We start from the raw sequence: 24,065 nt of genomic DNA, 5'->3' as shown, positions 1-24,065 counted from the left end.
AAATGAAAGCCCCCTTAGTATAAGGCTTTGTACTTACAGTTAGTGAGTTCCAGCTTATATAGAGAAAAAAAAGAGTGGGTATTGCCCGCAGATTTACTGCCTTGGCAAGGTATATGCTGTCTTCTGGAGTCTTCTGGAGTCTTTTACTTCCTAGGAGGTTTTGCAGTTTTGTATACAGGATCTCCCCTGTCATAAGTTGTTTCCTGGTTGCTTAGAATATCCGTGCCGCTATGCGGCTTCTCACCTCCTCCAATAGCAAAGCACTTAAATGGAACACACTTTACCAACATTCCAGACGTTGGGGTATCACATAATTGATAGGGTTAACAGGCAACATAGAGGAGGAGATCACCATAAGCTACATACCAAAAGGAATATTGCAATATTGTAATTTTGACTCTTAGAGCTCATCAGGTAAGAGCAAAAACTGTTTTCAACTAATGATACAAGCGCAACCCGACAAGTGCAAAAAGCTTACTGCTAAAGCAAAAAAAATGCTTGAGCGGGAACTTTAATTAGTACTCTACTTGTAATCGGGCTCTTTGTGTTTTTCGGTTGAAAATCATACTCTTTTCTAAAGGATAATTACACACCCTCATATGTCTTATCCTATTTTACACTACATGGATGTGTACTTAGATCACATTAATATTTATCAGATATTCCTTGATTTTTTTTACCAATTCATCCATTGATTTTATTAAACTTTACATGATTTAAATAGCGAGTACAGTAATAAAAAAACATGCGAGCGGGTGCACTAAATTGCACTCATCTCTTAATCTCAATCATGAAAGTTTAATTTAGGCTTCCATGTCCCTTTAAATACCACTTTTATTGTTGATAAGCCTGAGAAACAAACAGCGAGATTACGAGTTTTGCGGTAACAGGGGTGCATTGCTAATGAGCAGGTTTTTTTCACCGCTCACTTAAGACAACACTGTTATTACAGGTTTTTTTAAACCCGGCGTTAGCCGCAAAAAGGTGAGCGTAGAGCAAAATTTAACTCCACATCTCACCTCAATACCAGCGTTGCTTATGGTAGCGGTGAGCTGCTAAAATGTGCTTGTGCATGATTTCCCCATAGGGATCAATGGGGCAGAATCGGCTGAAAAAAAAACTAACACCTGCAAAAAAGCAGCGTTCAGCTTCTAACAGAGCCCCATTGATTCCTATGGGGAAACAAAAGTTATGTCTACACCTAACACCCTAACATGAACCCCTAGTCTAAACACCCCTAATCTTACACTTATTAACCCCTAATCTGCCGCCCCTGACATCGCTGACACCTGCAGTATATTATTAACCCCTAATCTTCCGCTCCGGACACCGCCGCCACCTACATTATCCCTATGAACCCCTAATCTGCTGCCCCTAACATCGCCGACACCTACTTTTTATTTATTAACCCCTACTCTGCCGCCCCCAATGTCGCCGGCACCTAACTACACTTATTATCCCCTAATCTGCTGCCGTCAATGTCGCCGCCACTATAATAAAGTTATTAACCCCTAAATCTAAGTCTAACCCTAACACCACCTAATTTAAATATAATTTAAAATAATCTAAATAAAATTACTACAATTAAATAAATTATTCCTATTTAAAACTAAATACTTACCTATAAAATAAACCCTAAGCTAGCTACAATATAACTAATAGTTACATTGTATCTATCTTAGGTTTTATTTTTATTTTACAGGCAACTTTGTATTTATTTTAACTAGGTAAAATAGTTATTAAATAGTTATTAACTATTAAATAACTTCCTAGTTAAAATAAATACAAAAGTACCTGTAAAATAAACCCTAACCTAAGTTACAATTAAACCTAACACTACACTATCATTACATAATTTAACTAAATTACCTACAATTAATTACAATTAAATTAAATAAACTAAAGTACAAAAAAAACACTAAATTACAGAAAAAAATAAAATTATAAGAATTTTAAACTAATTTACACCTACTCTAATCCCCCTAATAAAATAAAAAAGCCCCCCAAAATAATAAAAATCCCTACCCTATACTAAATTACAAATAGCCCTTAAAAGACGGCCAGAAGTCTTCATCTAATCCGGGCAGAAGAGGACCTCCAGACGGGCAGAAGTCTTCATCCAGGCGGCATCTTCTATCTTCATCCATCCGGAGCGGAGCGGGTCCATCTTGAAGCCAGCCGACGCAGAGCATCCATCCAGACCGACGACTACACGACGAATGACGGTTCCTTTAAATGATGTCATCCAAGATGGCGTCCCTTGAATTCCTCTTGGCTGAATTATTTTATTTTTTTCTGTAATTTAGTGTTTTTTTATTTGTTCGTACTTTAGTTTATTTAAGTTAATTGTAGGTAATTTAGTAAATTAATTTAATGATAGTGTAGTGTTAGGTGTAATTGTAACTTAGGTTAGGATTTATTTAACAGGTACTTTTGTATTTATTTTAGCTAGGTAGTTATTAAATAGTTAATAACTATTTAATAACTATTGTACCTAGTTAAAATAAATACAAACTTGCCTGTAAAATAAAAATAAATCCTAAAATAGCTACAAATGTAACTATTAGTTATATTGTAGCTATCTTAGGTTTTATTTTATAGGTAAGTATTTAGTTTTAAATAGGAATAATTTAGTTAATTATAGTAATTTTATTTCGTTTTATTTAAATTATATTTAAATTAGGGGGGTTAGACTTAGGGTTAGACTTAGGTTTAGGGGTTAATAAATTTAATATAATAGCGGCGAAGTTGGGGGCGGCAGATTAGGGGTTAATAAATGTAGGTAGGTGGCGGTTATGTTAGGGACGGCAGATTAGGGGTTAATAAAATGTAACTAGTGTTTGTGAGGCGGGAGTGCTGCGGTTTAGGGTTTAATATATTTATTAAAGTGGCGGCGATGTCCGGTCAGCAGATTAGGGGTTAAAAACTTTAAGTGTTTCCAATGTGGGGGATGGGCTCGGTTTAGTGGTTAATAGGTAGTTTATGGGTGTTAGTGTACTTTGTAGCACTTTAGTTAAGAGTTTTATGTTACGGCATTAGCCCATAAAACTCTTAACTACTGACTTTTAAATGCGGTAGGATTCTTGACAGGAGAGGGTCTACCGCTCACTTCTTCCAAGACTCGTAGTCAAGTCACATTGAAAAGTTAGGATACGCAATTGACGTAAGGGGATTTGCGGTAAGCTCGAGTCGCGGAAGAAAAGTGAGCGGTACATCTGTACCTGCGAGACTCGTAATACCAGCGGGCGTTAAAAAGCAGCATTGGGACCTCCCAACGCTGCTTTTTAAGGCTAACGCAAGAAAAGACGAAAAAATGTTGCAAGAAAGTTCTCCAGTGTTTTTCATTTTTTATTTTTTTTTGCTTGTAATAAGATTCCAATCAAACTTTCAGTAAAAACAGAAGATGTAACATACTTTCAGTTTGATTATTTTTATGTGTTTAAATATTTATGAAAATTCTATTAAGTATATTTTAAAAAAATCTGGCATTCTAGTGTTACTTGAGGACAAGATTACAGGGAAACCTCTTTTGAGGAAAGCTGTAATATCTATTTACTGATCGATTGGGAAGATCAAAGGTGAGAGTAAAATATTGGCAGGCAACCAGTATCATTCAAATGGTCACATATGTGCCTTCAGATAACTCAGGTGTGTTTCAAAAGTGTTTAAATACATTATGTGTGAGGAAGAACAGTAATTTAAAGGGACACTCAAGTCAAAATAAACTTTATGATTTAGATAGAGCATGCAGTTTTAAGACACTTTCAAATTTACTTCCATTATCAGATTTTGCACAGTCTTTTTATATTCACACCTTCTGGGGAACAAAATCCTACTGAGCATGTGCACAAGTTTACAGGGTATATGTATACTAGTCTGTGATTGGCTGATGACTGTCACATGATACAGCGGGCTGGAAAATGGGAGAAAAAAATTATTTGTCAGAAAAATTCCACTGCTTATTTTAAATTCAGAGTAGGGGTTAAATTATTGTATTTTATTATGCACATGTTAATTATGCAATTCAACTGCATTGAGTGGTCCTTTAATGAATCTGAGTGGAAGTGAAAGTGTTGTTTGAGTAAAAGAGTCAATCTAAGCTTTACAGATATAAAATGGCTCATCCATTACTCCTATATTAGAGAAGATTGGAGCTGAGAAGAAAGTGTGCAATTGGTGCAAATAGAAAAAATAATTAAGTATAGTTTGACTTCTGTGTTGGTGTCTGTAATGCATCGGAGGATGGAGTTTTCTAAGGACAATATGGTAATGCAGTATCAGACACTATTTTTTGTGTTCACTTTAAGATGTTATGTCAACTTACGTTACAATCACCAGAAGTTATGATCTGAATTCCACTAAATGTATGCAATCATAATTTAATCAACAGAAAACCACACTTATTTTAATTTCTAGTGATGCATATAGTAAACAAAGTTGCCAGGAAAAGGGAGATTGATTAAACACAACTTATGCTTTTAGCCAAGATTTGTGAAAAGTAAATTTGAAATGACATACAGCCAGAAAGAGATTTGATGTCTGGAACCATTATGTTTATCTGTCTTAATTATTTGGATATAATGAAATGTCATGTTTCATATTCTGTATATTATATTATTACTAAAAATTATTTTACACATATTTGACTCAAAAACTAAATTGTAGAAAAATCATTTGTGGTTTCTGCTTTATTCCAATTTGGTTGCAACATCAGCTGCAAAAGAATAAAATATAAAACAATGATTTCCTAACTATGCTGAACTGAAATTGCTTTTTCTCTTTGTTAAAGGTGTCTGGTCCCCAAGGGTCACTAAAAGATGAAGCAAAGAGCTCTATTCAAAAAAGCGTCCGAGTTCTTAATGAGGGTAAAAAGCTGTCCGGGGATGTAGAAGGTAATGTGCATTCTCATAAAAAATCCATTTTAATCTATTTGTATGATTAGGATTTGCAAAGCAAAACTAAATAGATGGTTATGGCATACATTTGTGTTCTGATAAATGGAGCTATATAGGAGAGTTGACGTACAGTATCAGCGGTCCATTTAATTCTGTGTTCTCATAATGACAACACATAACACCAGCGCACAGCATCGTATGATCCCTGGTGAGCAAGCAATACATCTCAAAGCAATTGCAAACTAATGCATGCAAAAGGCAAAAGGAACTCAAAAAGTGAAAAGTGCATAATTGTATTTCATTTTTAAATAGAAGTAGGTTTGCAATATACTTGCTTTAGCAAAAAATGCTTCTAATAAATGTTATTACTATTTCAGGAGCATACGTACATATGCTACGTGTGACTAGAGGATCAGGATTTAAACATCATTCTTGGTCTGAGAGCTGGTGGTGGTGTGGTTGCATAAGTGAAGACTTCATTTGTGTCATACAAGCCACTTCTGACTCTCTGAGAAAGTGTTGTGCTTGAAGGGTGGTGCACGGTGAACTCAAGCATATGTGCATATGCCGCTGAAACACAGTAATAACTTTCTTTAGAAGCATTTTTGCTAATGAGAGTATATTGCAAAAAAAAGATTCCATTTAAAAGCACCCATGCACATTTGAATGTTGATCTTTCTATCCATTTAAATCTCTAACTGCAGTGGAACATTTGTTTCAAAATGCATCTTGACTAATCTGAGATATGTAGTTATGTACTACAATGACGTTGTTTCAATCAACTTTATTTACAAAAGCATGTTTTTACGCACTTATTTTTGCTGATCATATTTACTATGTAATTGGTACAGATCATCGTACCTATACTGTAATGCTACAAACAAAAAACCATCAGCTTTACAAAAGATGTAACAGCTATCCATGAGATGACAAGAAAACAGTTTTAAAAAAGTATCCAATTTACATCTATTATCAAATTTACTTAATTCTTCTGGTATTCATTCTTAAAAAGAGTAACAAAGGTAGATAAGGGTGCACATGTTTAGGGCACTATATGGCAACAGTTTTTAAAGAAAGCGATTGAGCACTAAATGCAATATAACACTTTTACAAATATTCTTGCAAAACTGCCAATATATAGCGCTCCAGACACGTGCACGCCCTTGCTTTTCAGCAAATGATATCAAAGGAACAAAGTCATTTAGCAATAGAGGTAAACTGGAAAATATATATTTTTGTTTTTATTGAATTCGTGGTCCAAATCATAAAAGAAGATTTTTGGGTTTTACAGCTTTTTAATTAAAAGGTAGAGAGTAAACCATTTTGGACCTCATGCTTATATCCCTACAAAGGAGGTCCCATGTTTGGGATATGAAAATGTGGTTTACTTTATTGTATTCTGCACTATCAACAACCATCTTTTGCAATTTGTTAGAGTTTGCCAAAACTTCATGGTTTACCCAAGGGATTGTGAGCTTTCTTTTTGCTGGCACACCCATCCAGTTGAAGCATGGCTGTTTAATTTAAATAAGCTGTCTAGACTATGCACATACCTAGAAATTTGATATTTTTGTACACTTGGATTCATAAACAACACTCAGAAAAATATAAAATCAGGCTTTCTGTAAGTTTTTTTTTTTTGGTGTCTCAACACGTCAACATGGAAGCAAAATATACACATCCAATAGGAAAGGGTAATATGGCAGATGTTTGGTTCAATAGAATTGGTTCAAGACTGCCCAATGTATTTTATATGTTTTTAACTTAATTAAGTGTGCAATATGTCATTTATATACATACATTTATATTTAATATCTAGACACTTAACTGCAGTCTTAAGACCCCATTAAAGAAAGTTTGAGCAATACGGTTCCCAGGCATGGACTTGTCTGTATGTGTTTGGGGAAAGCAATGAAGCATTTCCTGCCAAGATTATGCTTTTGCAGCTCTGCAACCAACTCTTGAGCAACCAACTGCAAAGAGCAGGAATAGACAATTAACTCCATCAGTTCAGTTCAAGGTGTTTTAACTCTGCCACCTCTGAGGTGGGGGAGAGGTTAGGAAGCAGCAGTCTTACTACTTGCAGGCTTGCATGAGAGGTTCAGCACCACAAGACTTTAATGCTGCATCCACACCCTCATAAATGGAGACCATAAATTGTTATTATAATTATTAGCTTTATGAAAAGTGTAGATTCTGCAGTTCTGTACAGAGGTACAATAAGTAAAGAGAAGATGGGGGAGGGCATTCTTAAGAATTAGGGGTGCCTACTTCATAGAGAGCTGACATTCTATGCTAATAAAGTTTCTGAAGATTAATTTAATTTGGTAAAAGTTTCATTATTAAAATGATTCTTTTTTTTTTCTAATAAAGCAGAAAGTATTGTTTTTATCATGTAAACTAAGCATACACAAAAACACTGAAAAAAAATCACTTATAAAGGAAATAAATCTTGTGTAAAAGTTTCCAAAATGAGTTTTTAAAGGGCAAAAAAAAGTCTAAAGGGTTATAATGACACTGTCAAATTTTCTCCATGCAAAGTATGGTAAAAACCATTTGAATAACCTGTTTTTCTTATTCATTAAATATGGATCTTCTAAATAAACCGTGTTTATTTTGCCTTTGAAATATAGTCTTCTTTGCCCCACTAAGGACTATATTACAAGTGGAGCTTTAAATTATTGCGCTCCCGCAAACGGGCAGATATACATTACAAGTGGCTGGTTATTGCTACTGCGACCTCGCGATAGCAATTAGCACTCCGAAAATTCACCACAGATCCAATCTCTGGTTAATTTTCTAAAAGTGCACCAAATGCCCTCAAAATAGAGGGCATTATTTTTTATTTTAAAAAAAATCTAGCATTTTTTTTAATAAAAACAAACAAACCTGCACTAGGCAGTTTTGGGGCTTTAAAGTTGGTGGGTGTGGGGTGTGGTAAAAAGGGCCATTACATTGTGGTCTATGGGAACTGTGTGTTCCAATAGACCCCAATGTAAATATATATGTAAATTATTATATACATTTATGTGTTAATATGTGTATATACACATATTAACACATAAATATGTATATATTCATATACATATATATTTAAAAATGCTGCGCTACAAGGTTCTGAATGAGGCTCCCATAGGAGCCTATGGAATCAAACCTTAGAATTGAAAGCACACATTGCAGACTCCACAAGCTTAACTCTGCTGCATAGCTGTGCCGAATTGATCCCAGTATGGGGTCAACAGATAATGAACAGCAAAACTATTGAAGTTGTGCTAATAAAGGGACATAATATTCATATGCTAAATCACTTGAAAGTGATGCAGCATAACTGTAAAAAGTTGACATGAAATATCAGCTGAAAATCTCTATATAAAAAGGAAGGATATTTTACCTCAAAATTTCTTCAGCTCTGCGTACAGTTATACCTCAGCTGCTGTCCAGCTGCAAGTTGAAAAAAACCCAAAAAAAAAACCAGTCAGCATCAGCAGTGCTTTTTTTTTGCTGTTATCTCATGAGATTTCACTGAAATATGAAGAGATTTAATTGTAACTTCTTTAAACTGAATAGGAAAATAACAGGACTGTGCCTGCACATGCCAGATGCATACTCCCTTGCAAGTCCTTGATCTAGCATCCTGATTGGCTGCTTGAAAGTTTCTCTACAGTGGAGTTAAAATATTTAGGAAATTTTGAGGTAAATATCCTCCCTTTTTACACAGAGATGTTCAAGTGATATTTTCTAATCAGCTTTTTGCAGCTATGCTGCATCACTTTCAAGTGCTTCCACATTTGGGTATCCAGATTGACCCCTCCAAATAAGGCAAGTGGTAAATGGAGTTTAGCTATGGAAAACAATTGTTGCAAACATAATGCAGGACGTGTAACATTGAAAGTAAACCGATTATGTAATCACTGTTTCAGTAGTGAAATTAACCCAGAGGAATAATGTTGTAGTTATGATTCTAAAGATTTATTGGTTCTCTCTGTTTGCCCATTTGTCTAAGGATGGTAGGAGGAGGATAAGGAGATTGTCACTGCCGATTTTTTACATACAACTCTCCGGAATTTCAAAGTGACCTGGGTTCCTCTGTCAGAAACAATGTCATCAGAAAGGCATTGAGCATGTACTATATGTTGAGCAAATAGATTGCTGATGGCAGTTTTGGAAATGGAATGAAATGTGCCATTTTGGAGAACCTGTCCATCACCCCCCCCCCCCCCAAATTATTACATACAACTCTCCAAAATTTCAAGGTGAACTGGGTTCCTCTGTCAGAAACAATGTCATCAGAAAGCCAATGAGCATGTACTCAACTCTCCAGAATTGCAAGGTGAACTGGGTTCCTCTGTCAGAAACAATGTCATCAGAAAGGCAATGAGCATGTACTATATGTTGAGAAAATAGATTTCTGATGGCAGTTTTGGTAATGGAATGAAATGTGCCATTTTGGAGAACCTATCCACCACCCCCAAAATTATTGTATTACCTTTAGTGTTGGGTAAATCAACAATAAAGTTAATTGAGACATAAGTCCATTGTTCATGTTTTGGTAAAGGTCTAAGAAATCCTGAAGGTAGTTGACATGAAGGTTTATTTTTAGCCATTTGAGGTCACCAGACTAAGTACTTGAGTTTTTGAAAAGTACTACAGGCTCCAGGGTGTTGCGAGAAACATGGGCACATAGAACCTATTCTTTTGAATTTTTGTAAAACATGGCACTTTTCCATTTTATTTTAGAAACAGCAATGGGTCATACAAAATCAACACCTCGCCAACCAAGATAACAAAAGAGTTAAGAAAAAAAAAAAGTAATGGTATGATTACTTTGTACATGCCTTCAACTTTACCAATGACCCTGAACAGGCGTGTCATTATGCTCTAACATTACATTGCAGAAATTTTCAAATGATATAATAAAAATAAAATAAAAAAAGAAACATAAAAAAAAAATAATAAAAAAAAATAAGTAAATAAATCAGTAAATACATCAAAAAAAAAAATACCCCTGTATTGCTTATACAGTGTTTCTTGAGCCAGACTACATTCTATCATCCTAATACAATCTTATTTAGATCATCTCTATATATCTATCAACCAAATAATGTCAGATATCCAAAGTAACACAACATCCCTACCTGCTCAAATTCTAGTGATACGATCCTAATTTACCTAGTAAAGTTATAACTGGATAACAGTCAACTGATGGAATCTATAAACACTACCATATCTCTATACTAAATTGAGCTTTCCTATTGGATTGATACAACATTATCTCCTAACACCCTCATGTATTTGTTACCCTTATCCTACACAGAGGGGTGACTTAGGTATATCTTCGACTTTTGTGGGTATCTTGTACCTATGAAGCTATCTGACTATTAATTGGGTAAATCATCATTCCATCCTTATCTCTTCCCTTCTCCCTCTCTCCCTTTCTTTTTATCACTAGATGGGACCATCTATTACTCTAGATGGAACCTAAATCATGACCTCTTATCTGGCTGTGCGACTAAACATTGGGAAAGAAAAAGGAAGAAAGAGGAAAAAAAAACACCCCAGACCCCCCCCCCCCCCCGCTCACCCAGCTCTCATCCCTTTACCTTGACCCTGCCCACTGTGGTGGTAGAAACCCCTCCACAATTGCTATGTCGAAAAATGTAGATTTACATAGGGGTAAATAATCTGTAATTGCAATGCCAGGGAGCCCGACTCTATTAAACTTAGCCATTTTCGAAAGAAAGTTCTGAATTGTTTTTCACTACTTGGTTCCAATTGATGTTGCTCTATAGTGATTTGTAGATAAAAAAATTTAACAAATTCTGCAATACTAGGTGGTTTATTTGCCTTCCAATGTTGCAATATTAAGTTCCTAGCCACCAGTATAGTGGTATTGATAAAAGCTCGGTCCTTCCTTAACTCTTGAGATAGTGGGTTATAAAGAAAAATATTTTTTTGGGGGGAAAATACCACCTTCTGGTCTGTAAATTTGTTTGCTCAGAAATTAACTCTATTCCAAAATCTACTAATCTTTTGGCAGAACCAAAAGCAGTGTAGAATATCTGCATTCGGATTTTTACAATGGAAGCAGTTACCTGCGCATTTTTTATCCCATTTAGCTAGGATTGCCGGGGAGATATAATTGAGGTTTAAAAGTTTACTGTGAGATTCTTTCCATGTCGTGTTATTACTACCTACTAATTGAATACTTGATTTGATGTCCTCTATTTCTACCTCTTGAAGCAGTCTCTGCCATTTAGTTAAAATGAATTCCAGGGTTTGCTGGCCCTGCTGGCACTTTTCCTTGTTCTGACTTAGGTTTCTCCAACATTGAAGTAGATAGAGAACAATTTATCTTTTCTGTTTGAATTATATTTTCAGAGGAAACAGTTGAACATTCTTATGATAAAACATCTGCCTTTATATTTTTTGAGGCAGGTAAATAAAAATGTTGGAAATGTAATCTTGAGAAAAACAGAGACCACCAGCATTGGCGTGAATTCATACATTAGGCATTTTGCAGAAAAAGTAGATTTTTATGGCCACTAAGAATTAGGAATGGTGTTGATATTCCATACAGAAGAACAAAGAAGAAACCTGCCCCTGCAGGGGAAGAAGATGGTGATAATAAATCCTTGTTCTAGGTTTTCATAGATGTATTCTTACAAGGCTTAGACACAGGCTGTGAAATAGAAAAATAACTACTTTTAGAAATTGAAGCATCAGGTAATAACTCTATAGATCAATCAAAAGATCGGTGAGGTTGTAACTTTTCAGAACTTTCTTGAAAAACATATCTCATTGGTCAGAATATTCTGAAGGAATTTTTAAATCTGAAGACAGTGCAAAGATATTGACCTGCTTAGTTAAAAATTGAGAGTTTATACAGCAGCCAAAGCACCAACTTCCCCTAGGATGTAAGTTCATGAGTAGACCAGAAAAAAAGCAGGTTCATGGATCGGTAGCCAATGCAAACGAAAGATGATGGGAAAATGTGGTGTAAAAATAAGGTCAAAATTTAATGGACAATTCTCGTGCTACAGAGTAGGGGAAATGTCTGTAACCAGGACCCAAAAGACTGACCGCTGATGGTATTGATGAGAAGGATTTGATCTTTCTTGATCAGTTGGGATTGACAAATTAGTAGCTAAACTTGAGTCCATGAATATCCCAGCAGCTCCAGAATCAATAAGAATCAGTAATTGATAGGATTTTTCTGCTATGGTAAGTGAGATGACTTAACAGAAGTAAAATTTGGAAGATGGCTTCATCACCCCCTTCCAAGATTATGAACATGCTGAAAAAAAACAGAATTATTAAACCTCAGAGTAACAGGACTTCCCCATAGTATAAGAGTGTAGGCAAAAATAAATCAACACTACTAACAGTCGATGCTCAATAAATATTAAGAAAGTAAAAAAATGTAATCTTAGATAGGAAAGATAAATTTGGGGAACATAGTCTTCACAATTAAAATATACAAGGCTAGATTACAAGTGGAGCACAATCAATAGTGCAGGGTACATTATTTTGTGCTAGGTCTGGTGCTTGATATTACAAGTGGTTGGTTAAAAAGTTTAACCAGAACATCTTAAAAAGGCTGAAACTTTTTAGCGCACCCTATAATTTTTATGAATAGTGCAGCGAGTGATATTAACTTATGTTCAAGTGCTGTGCTCAAGCACAATTCAAAATACCACTGTAAAAATTAGCACTTTTTGAGAGATAAAGTAAATGATTATTATTATTAGTATTGCACAGAACAACATGAAGGACTCCACTATTTGTGCACCATCGGCTTACTGCTTCTGCAATATACAACATGAATTTTGCTGCACCCCCTCCTAGAAATCTAGTTGTTCAAAAATTTGAACCAGAGCATCTTAACGTGTCTGAAAATTTTTAGTGCACCCCATACATTTAATGGATAGTGTAAGTAGTGCTATTAATTCATATAACAATTGGTGAGTTAAAGGGACAGTCTAGTCAAAATTAAACTTTCATGATTCAGATAGGGAATGCAATTCTTAAACAACTTTCCAATTCACTTTTATCATCAAATTTGCTTTGTTCTCTTGGCATTCTTTGTTGAAAGCTAAACCTAGGTATGCTCATATGCTAATTTCCTAAACCTTGAAAGCCACCCCTTATTTCAATGCATTTGGCTGTTTTTCACAGACAGAGAGCGTAATTTCATGTGTTTCATATAGATAACACTGTTACAAAGCCCTGGATTTACAAGTGAGAGGGCACTGATTGGTTAAATACATGTCTGTTAAAAGAACTGAATTAAGGGGGCAGTCTGCAAAGGCTTAGATACAAGGTAATCACAGAGGTAAAAGTGTATTCATATAATCATGTTTATTATTCAAAACTAGGGAATGGGTAATAAAGGGATTATCTATCTTTTAAAATAACAATAATTCTAGAGTAGACTGTCCCTTTAAATGTTGCTTTCAAGCATAATTCAAAATATTGAGAAAAAAGGAATGAACGATGGCACTACTTATGTTGTGAACCCTCCTAGATCAGTATATTCCCCTGTATGAATGATAGGCGGTTATATAAAGTAGAAATGAGGGAACTGGGTGCTGTACATCTAGAAGGAACAGAAACTTAACAACTTACAACTGAGAACCAGATGCAAAAAGTATGTACATCAATAGCACTCCACAACATGTGAATTACTGAATAGTAGATTTCCAAGGGAACATAGGGAATCCCCCAGTGTAGGGGTAAAACTTAGCTTTTATTGTTACAATTAAAATAAAATAAATGTGTGTGTTAAAAGCACAGAATAATACCGAAATTACCTCTTTATAGTAGTGGAGTACTCCAATATACAGGATTACAATGTAACTCAGGTTACTATAATTATGTAATAACTAACATAGGCTGGCCGTGTGAGGGGGTGGCATAGAATATTTCCTCTGCCCAGTATGTAGTATAAAATATACTGAACGATATATAACCAGTGGTTTGAATTAAATGTGGTCAGATTCAGTTTATTATTATTATGGTTAATACACTATAGGAATAGTACTGGTAGAGGGTATGATAGTATTATCAACCAATGTACAACTTATTGTGTATTATGCTAGTTAGATGATGAAGCAACCTGAAGTGCCCACTATACAATAAAGCTAAACTGGATGTAGCCAGTCATTACTATCAAGTACAGTTATTGTACTGCTAATTAATATAGGCCTAGATTTAGAGTTTTGTCGGTAAGGACTTGCGTAGCTAACGCCGGCCTTTTTCTGGCCGCACCATAAAAATAACTCTGGTATTGAGAGTCCAAATAAAGGCTGCGTTAGGCTCCAAAAAAGGAGCGTAGAGCATTTTTAACGCAGCTTCAACTCTCGATACCAGAGTTGCTTACGCAAGCGGCCAGCCTCAAAAACGTGCTCGTGCATGATTCCCCCATAGAAAACAATGGGGCTGTTTGTGGTGAAAAGCGTTCAGCTCCTAACGCAGCCCCATTGTTTGCTATGCGGAAACACTTCCTACGTCTGCATTTAACACTCTAACTTGTACCCCGAGTCTAAACACCCCTAACCTTACACTTATTAACCCCTATTCTGCCGCCCCCGCTATCGCTGACCCCTGCATATTATTATTAACCCCTAATCTGCCGCTCCGTAAACCGCCGCTACTTACATTATCCTTATGTACCCCTAATCTGCTGCCCTAACATCGCCGACCCCTATATTATATTTATTAACCCCTAATCTGCCCCCACAACGTCGCCTCCACCTGCCTACACTTATTAACCCCTAATCTGCCGAGCGGACCTGAGCGCTACTATAATAAAGTTATTAACCCCTAATCCGCCTCACTAACCCTATAATAAATAGTATTAACCCCTAATCTGCCCTCCTAACATCGCCGACACCTAACTTCAATTATTAACCCCTAATCTGCCGACCGGAGCTCACCGATATTCTAATAAATGTATTAACCCCTATAGCTAAGTCTAACCCTAACACTAACACCCCCCTAAATTAAATATAATTTTAATCTAACGAAATTAATTAACTCTTATTAAATAAATTATTCCTATTTAAAGCTAAATACTTACCTGTAAAATAAACCCTAATATAGCTACAATATAAATTATAATTACATTGTAGCTATTTTAGGATTAATATTTATTTTACAGGCAACTTTGTAATTATTTTAACCAGGTACAATAGCTATTAAATAGTTAAGAACTATTTAATAGTTACCTAGTTAAAATAATTACAAAATTACCTGTAAAATAAATCCTAACCTAAGTTACAATTAAACCTAACACTATACTGTCATTAAATTAATTAAAAAAATACCTACAATTACCTACAATTAAACCTAACACTACACTATCAATACATTAATTAAATACAATGTCTACAAATAACTACAATGAAATAAACTAACTAAAGTACAAAAAATAAAAAAGAACTAAGTTACAAAAAATAAAAAAATATCTACAAACATAAGAAAAATATTACAACAATTTTAAACTAATTACACCTACTCTAAGCCCCCTAATAAAACAACAAAGCCCCCCAAAATAAAAAATGCCCTACCCTATTCTAAATTACTAAAGTTAAAAGCTCTTTTACCTTACCAGCCCTGAACAGGGCCCTTTGCGGGGCATGCCCCAAGAAGTTCAGCTCTTTTGCCTGTAAAAAAAACATACAATACCCCCCCCAACATTACAACCCACCACCCACATACCCCTAATCTAACCCAATCCCCCCTTAAATAAACCTAACACTAAGCCCCTGAAGATCTTCCTACCTTATCTTCACCATACCAGGTTCACCGATACGTCCTGAATAGCTCCTCCGATGTCCTGATCCAAGCCCAAGCGGGGGGCTGAAGATGTCCATGATCCGGTAGAAGTCTTCGTCCAAGCGGGGCAGAAGAGGTCTTCCATCCGATTGAAGTCTTCATCCAAGCGGGGCAGAAGAGGTCTTCCATCCGATTGAAGTCTTCATTTAAGCGGGGCAGAAGAGATCTTCATCCGATTGAAGTCTTCATCCAGGCGGCATCTTCTATCGACATCCATCTGGAGCGGAGCGGCAGCATCCTGAAGACCTCCGACGTCATTTAAAGGAACCATCATTCGTCGTTCAGTCGTCGGCCAGGATGGATGTTCCGCGTCGGAGGTCTTCAGGATGCTGCCGCTCCGCTCCAGATGGATGTCGATAGAAGATGCTGCCTGGATGAAGACTTCAGTCGGATGGAAGACCTCTTCTGCCCCGCTTGGATGAAGACTTCAATCGGATGGAAGACCTCTTCTGCCCCGCTTGGATGAAGACTTCTACCGGATCATGGACATCTTCAGCCCCCCGCTTGGGCTTGGATCAGGACATCGGAGGAGCTCTTCAGGACGGATCGGTGAACCTGGTATGGTGAAGATAAGGTAGGAAGATCTTCAGGGGCTTAGTGTTAGGTTTATTTAAGGGGGGTTTGGGTTAGATTAGGGGTATGTGGGTGGTGGGTTGTAATGTTGGGGGGGGTATTGTATGTTTTTTTTACAGGCAAAAGAGCTGAACTTCTTGGGGCATGCCCCGCAAAGGGCCCTGTTCAGGGCTGGTAAGGTAAAAGAGCTTTTAACTTTAGTAATTTAGAATAGGGTAGGGCATTTTTTATTTTGGGGGGCTTTGTTGTTTTATTAGGGGGCTTAGAGTAGGTGTAATTAGTTTAAAATTGTTGTAATATTTTTCTTATGTTTGTAGATTTTTTTTATTTTTTGTAACTTAGTTCTTTTTTATTTTTTGTACTTTAGTTAGTTTATTTCATTGTAGTTATTTGTAGATATTGTATTTAATTAATTGTAACTTAGGTTAGGATTTATTTTACAGGTAATGTTGTAATTATTTTAACTAGGTAACTATTAAATAGTTCTTAACTATTTAATAGCTATTGTACCTGGTTAAAATAATTACAAAGTTGCCTGTAAAATAAATATTAATCCTAAAATAGCTACAATGTAATTATAATTTATATTGTAGCTATATTAGGATTTATTTTACAGGTAAGTATTTAGCTTTAAATAGGATTAATTTATTTAATAAGAGTTAATTCATTTCGTTAGATTAAAATTATATTTAATTTAGAGGGGTGTTAGTGTTAGATTTAGCTTTAGGGGTTAATACATTTATTAGAATAGCGGTGAGCTCCAGTCGGCAGATTAGGGGTTAATAATTGAAGTTAGGTGTCGGCGATGTTAGGGAGGGCAGATTGGGAGTTAATACTATTTATTATAGGGTTAGTGAGGCGGATTAGGGGTTAATAACTTTATTATAGTAGCGGTGCGGTCCGCTCGGCAGATTAGGGGTTAATAAGTGTAGGCAGGTGGAGGCGACGTTGAGGGGGGCAGATTAGGGGTTAATAAATATAATATAGGGGTCGGCGGTGTTAGGGGCAGCAGATTAGGGGTACATAAGGATAACGTAGGTGGAGGCGCTTTGCGGTCGGCAGATTAGGGGTTAATAAGTGTAGGTAGCTGGCGGTGACATTGTGGGGGGCAGGTTAGGGGTTAATAAATATAATATAGAGGTCGGCGGTGTTAGGGGCAGCAGATTAGGGGTACATAAGTATAACGTAGTTGGCGGTCGGCAGATTAGGGGTTAAAAAAATTTAATCGAGTGGCGGCGATGTGGGGGGACCTCGGTTTAGGGGTACATAGGTAGTTTATGGGTGTTAGTGTACTTTAGAGTACAGTAGTTAAGAGCTTTATAAACCGGCGTTAGCCCAGAAAGCTCTTAACTACTGACTTTTTTCCTGCGGCTGGAGTTTTGTCGTTAGATTTCTAACGCTCACTTCAGACACGACTCTAAATACCGGAGTTAGAAAAATCCCATTGAAAAGATAGGATACGCAATTTACGTAAGGGGATCTGCGGTATGGAAAAGTTGCGGCTGAAAAGTGAGCGTTAGACCCTTTTTTGAGTGACTCCAAATACCAGAGTTAGCCTAAAACCAGCGTTAGGAGCCTCTAACGCTGGTTTTCACGGCTAACGCCAAACTCCAAATCTAGGCCATAGTGAGCAAGAGCAGATAAAGATTATTTATGTTTATACACAATAAATATGTGACGATATCCAATAGGTATATAAGTGTTCTTAGCTACAAACAGTAAATTCCCAAAATTGGATTTACTTGATTAATTTATATAGATGTTCGTTGCTAATGGTAATATCTTCTGATATCTAATACATTGGTAATAGAGGCTTATTCTCCCCCTCAATGTCTTTTGCTTCAAATAGTACTCGTATCTAGAAATAAACCACAAATAATTCTAGAGTATTTCCCAGAATAAATGAGTGTGGCTTTAAATGTAAAACTATATGTTTGTCAGCAGACACTTTACAAAATAATGTAAAAATTACCTATTCGGTGATACAGATTGTATCATAGTAATAAGCGCCGGCCTGTTAGACCAAGTAACAGGTTGAGGTATGCTATTCTCGATAGCTATTACTCATGCCTATGAGGATAGTAAATAAAAGTAATATTCTAAATGCTTCCCATTTTCCCTTATCAACGGCATTACAGCCAGTGAATATACTAATGGTTCCCTGCTGAGACAACCACTAATAAGCTATCCGTGATACCATTAACTTCAAATTAAAGTTTATTCCGGATATTTGTGGGTTTAATAATATAACAGCATAATAGCCCCCTACAAATCGCCACTTTAATTATGTATGGTAAACAATGTTTTTATATTACGGTTAGCAACATATTTCTATAAAGAGGCAAATTAACGTATATTCTGCTGTTAAAAATGGAGACAACACATCCCCAAGCGCCCTGACATGTTTCGCCTTTTGGCTTTGTCAAAGTTGAGGCAGCCGACATAACACTGGATATTTATTGGCTTAGGTTCATCATGACGTATGTCAGCTCATAGTCTGATAGGTTAAGGCTCCCAAGTGTCCGATTGATTAAATCGGGGGACAGAAAATAATGTGATTTCTCGTTCGCATAGGTAATTGTCTGTGAACCGTAAAGAAGAAAGAATGGTGAGGTGAGATGTAATGGAACACTCATAAGAATTTAACAAAAAGTCCTAACTAGTGAATAAAAAGTGTACATGTTGATATAGAAAGGGGACTAATTCAAATGTCCATAATCGTTTAAATCACTTAGAAGTGTATATTAAAAAGAATAAAACTGGTCAGGTAGGTGAAGAAAAGACCAATGTAAAATATATATATATATATATATTTTTTTTATAGGAATGACTCTCATATATAGTACATATTGATTAAGGAGAGATAATGTGAACTAAGCAGTGAACATTGGTGAACTGTGAAAAAATATAATTAAAAGGAAAAAGGTGAGGTGTGTGTATGAATTTGGTTATTCATACTGTAGTGTGAAAAGAAAAGAAAATCGAATATTGCTATATATAAAGAAAGGGGAGATTAAAAAAAGAAATTAAAAAATAATAATAAAACAGGAATAGGTATATATATATATATATATATATATATATATATATATATATATATATATATAAAAGATGGTCCTACTAACTCCCCCAAAAAGTGAATTACTAATATTACAAGAAACAGTAATAGTTATTTTGTTCATTAAGACCTAGAGGATGGACGCTATTGAGCAAATATATCCATCTACATTCAGCTCTTAATAATGCCTGTTATTGGTGATAAAAGTACAAATAGGCTATCGCAGGACCCAAAATATCAAATACAGAGTGTCTAGTAGCCATTAACAGGTAGGAAAAACAAAGACAGCAGTTGTCCCTGGATCCTTTCCATGTGGCACTTGTTCCACGTGCAGTTACATTAAAAAGACCAATACAATTCAGGATCGATTTGGGCATACACACCAAATGAAAAATTATATCAGCTGTTCCATTGAATGTGTAATATATACACTACAATGTAGTTGCTCTAAGATCTATGTAGGGATGACTACTAGAAAACTACGGGTCAGACTCCAAGAACACATACGCAATATCAAGAATGCTTCAAAAGATATTGAGGATGGCAAAATGATATCCTCTGTGGCATCTCATTTTCTATCACACCATCAGTCAAAACCTAAAGATCTCAAATGCCAGGGAATTGAAAAGATGTCACTGGGCATTAGAGGAGCCAAACTAGAACAGGCATTATTGAGAGCTGAATGTAGATGGATATATTTGCTCAATAGCGTCCATCCTCTAGGTCTTAATGAACAAAATAACTATTATATAAATATACCTATTCCTGTTTTATTATTATTATTTTAATTTCTTTTTTTAATCTCCCCTTTCTTTATATATAGCAATATTCAATTTTTTTTTTTTTCACACTACAGCATGAATAACCAAATTCATACACACACCTCACCTTTTTCCTTTTAATTATATTTTTTCACAGTTCACCAATGTTCACTGCTTAGTTCACATTATCTCTCCTTAATCAATATGTACTATATATGAGAGTCATTCCTATATAAAAATATATATATATATTTTTTACATTGGTCTTTTCTTCACCTACCTGACCAGTTTTATTCTTTTTAATATACACTTCTAAGTGATTTGAACGATTATGGACATTTGAATTAGTCCCCTTTCTATATCAACATGTACACTTTTTATTCACTAGTTAGGACTTTTTGTTAAATTCTTATGAGTGTTCCATTACATCTCACCTCACCATTCTTTCTTCTTTACGGTTCACAGACAATTACCTATGCGAACGAGAAATCACATTAATTTCTCTCCATTTCAATATATATTTTTTCTCCTCCTTGTGGGTGTATATGTTCATTACGCTTCTCTCTTTGCAATAAAAATACATGCCCATGCCCTTGATGGTATTTTAACACATGTATCTGGCTCAATATCTATCCTATCAGTGTTTAGAATCTTATTAGCACACTGTTATCTTGAGTCCTCTATGCAAAGACTAATAACAGATCAAGACTTTTCCTTTTGACACCACATCAAAAACATGATAAATATTTTTTTAAGTAACTATTTGAGCAAACACCTTATGATCAGGTTTATTGATGCTTTAATACACACACTTTGTATTATTAAACAAAACGGTCTTATCATAGCCGGACTAATTTTTTTTACTCGAACATAGCATAAGATAAACTATGATACATCGGTTGCTATGCAACCGAGTATACAAACAGCAGCGTCATCTTCTGACTGGCTCGATACACCCCCGATTTAACCAATCATACACTTGGGAGCCTTAACCTATCAGACTATGAGCTGACCATACGTCATGATGAACCTAAGCCAATAAATAGCCAGTGTTTGACAAAGCCGAAAGGCGAAACATGTCAGGGCGCTTGGGGATGTGTTGTCTCCATTTTTAACAGCAGAATATATATTAATTTGCCTCTTTATAGAAATATGTTGCTAACCGTAAAATAAAAACATTGTTTACCATACATAATTAAAGTGGCGATTTGTAGGGGGGCTATTATGCTGTTATATTATTAAACCCACAAATATCCGGAATAAACTTTAATTTGAAGTTAATGGTATCACGGATAGCTTATTAGTGGTTGTCTCAGCAGGGAACCATTAGTATATTCACTGGCTGTAATGCCGTTAATAAGGGAAAATGGGAAGCATTTAGAATATTACTTTTATTTACTATCCTCATAGGCATGAGTAATAGCTATCGAGAATAGCATACCTCAACCTGTTACTTGGTCTAACAGACCGGCGCTAATTACTATGATACAATCTGTATAACTGAATAGGTAATTTTTACATTATTTTGGAAAGTGTCTGCTGACAAACATATAGTTTTACATTTAAAGCCACACTCATTTATTCTGGGAAATATTAGCACCCCAGTGTAGTTCATACTACTCTAGAACTATTTGTGGTTTATTTCTAGATACGAGTACTATTTGAAGCAAAAGACACTGATGGGGAGAATAAGCCTCTATTACCAATGTATTAGATATCAGAAGATATTACAATTAGCAACAAACATCTATATAAATTAATCAAGTAAATCCAATTTTAGGAATTTACTGTTTGTAGCTAAGAACACTTATATACCTATTGGATATCGTCACATATTTATTGTGTATAAACATAAATAATCTATATCTGCTCTTGCTCACTATATTAATTAGCAGTACAATAACTGTACTTGATAGTAATGACTGGTTACATCCAGTTTAGTTTTATTGTATAGTGGGCACTTCAGGTTGCTCCATTATCTAACTAGCATAATACACAATAATTTGTACATTGGTTGCTAATACTATCATACCCTCTACCAGTACTATTCCTATAGTGTATTAACCATAATAATAATAATAAACTGAACCTGACCACATTTAGTTCAAACCACTAGTTATATATCGTTCAGTATATTTTATACTACATACTGGGCAGAGGAAATATTCTATGCCACCCCCTCACACGGCCAGCCTATGTTAGTTATTACATAATTATAGTAACCTGAGTTACATTGTAACCCTGTATATTGGAGTACTCCACTACTATAAAGAGGTCATTTTGGTATTATTCTGTGCTTTTAACACACACATTTATTTTATTTTAATTGTAACAATAAAAGCTAAGTTTTACCCCTACACTGGGGGATTTCCTATGTTCCCTTGGAAATCTACTATTCAGTAATTCTCATGTTGTGGAGTGCTATTTATGTACATACTTTTTGCTTCTGGTTCTCAGTTGTAAGTTGTTATAATTCAAAATATCACTGTAAAAAGAGGTTTTTGAAACATGAAGTAAATTATTATTAACAGTGTAACACCCTTTCCTGACCTTCCCTGAGGTGGGTGATAGTGTAATGCTGTCTACCTGTTTCGTGTATGAGAACTAAGCCTCCGCAGAGTGGGAGTAGGAGGGGGGTTGAAATCAGGTATATAAGGGATGCCTGTATGACGCAGTGCCTCCACCTATAGGGGACACCCTAGAATAATAGGGTATGGGGTCCTATAAGATTTTAGTACAAAAAGAAAACAAGTAATAACCACACAAGAAATCTTCAAATAAAATGTTGCTTTGATTATTATAAAGTGTTTAACCAATAACATACAGTGCAACAAATACAAATAATAATATTAATCACAATATCTTCTTATGACATCAGTATACCTTTTTTTTTAACTCAGAAGTCCTTCATGAGCTCATGAAATAATAACATAACTGTTGTTGTAAAATACTTTGAGGTGGTGCTGTACAATGCAATTTCATATACTTAATATAATTTAGTTGAGGTAATTATCCCTTGCTGCTTGTGATCGATGCAGTGCTCAAGAAAACTTCTCCTCAGAAATACTGAATAACATAAGTCTCTACCTTATTACTGAATTTCAGCAATCCACTTGCCTTATACTGCAAAGTCAGTCACTCTTTAACTACAAACAGCTGCAGAAATCTCACAGTTATGCCCTTATGTAATGTAGCTTTATAAATCCAGTCAGTGTATTTGTGCAAACTGTTCAGGCAGAATAACTTATAGGATATTCTCTGGGTTATCTCTTTAATATACATCACACTCAGTTACTTCCTTATGTAATGTAGCTGTGCAATCCATTTAGTGTATTTATGCAAACTGTTTAGGCAGAATAACTTCTAGAATATTCTCTGGGTTATCTCTTTAATATACAACTCTACAGCACATCACACTCAGTTACTTCCTTATGTAATGCAGCTGTGCAATCCATTTAGTGTATTTATGCAAACTGTTTAGACAGAATAACTTCTAGAATATTCTCTGGGTTATCTCTTTAATATACAGCAACTCTGCAGCACATCAGATATGACTAGTATATCTTTTCTCTTGCATTTAGTTAACATGAAGTTATGGAGATCTTAAAACAGCAGATAATGGCTGACACTCACTGTACAAATAAAAGGTTCCAACTTCTGTCTGCAGCAGCCACATGTAGCAATGTCTGAACTGTCTCTGGAATCCATGCATTAGTCTGAATAACTTATTTCAGCTTGGAAACAGCAACTTTCTTCCCCCATCTCCAAGTCTGTGCAAAGCTCCACACTTCTCTTAACACCTAAGAAATCTCCTCAGCACTAACAACTCCTCCCCCTTCCCAGATGGCATTTCTCTTCCTCAATACAACTATTAAAGCAGCCATCTTGGGTAAGGGCAAGGTCCTTACATACCAACCCCCCAAAAAAAAAAAAAAACTTGCT

At 35.5% G+C, this 24,065-nt stretch overlaps 1 protein-coding gene across 6 annotated transcripts in view; it reads left to right on the top strand.

The window, feature by feature from the left end:
- Positions 1-24,065, top strand: part of LAMA2 (laminin subunit alpha 2) — a 1,406,020-nt gene that overhangs the window by 1,141,261 nt on the left and 240,694 nt on the right. For all 6 annotated transcript variants that reach the window (XM_053710700.1, XM_053710701.1, XM_053710696.1 and 3 more), the window contains one exon: positions 4,790-4,892. In XM_053710700.1, coding sequence (XP_053566675.1) covers positions 4,790-4,892 — 103 coding nt within the window. The remainder of the gene's footprint in view (positions 1-4,789; positions 4,893-24,065) is intronic.

Source organism: Bombina bombina, chromosome 4 (assembly GCF_027579735.1).
Source record: "Bombina bombina isolate aBomBom1 chromosome 4, aBomBom1.pri, whole genome shotgun sequence".
NCBI classification, from domain to species: domain Eukaryota; kingdom Metazoa; phylum Chordata; class Amphibia; order Anura; family Bombinatoridae; genus Bombina; species Bombina bombina.
The sequence above is the reverse complement of the archived record's forward strand: the minus strand, read 5'-3'. Positions and strand labels throughout refer to the sequence as shown.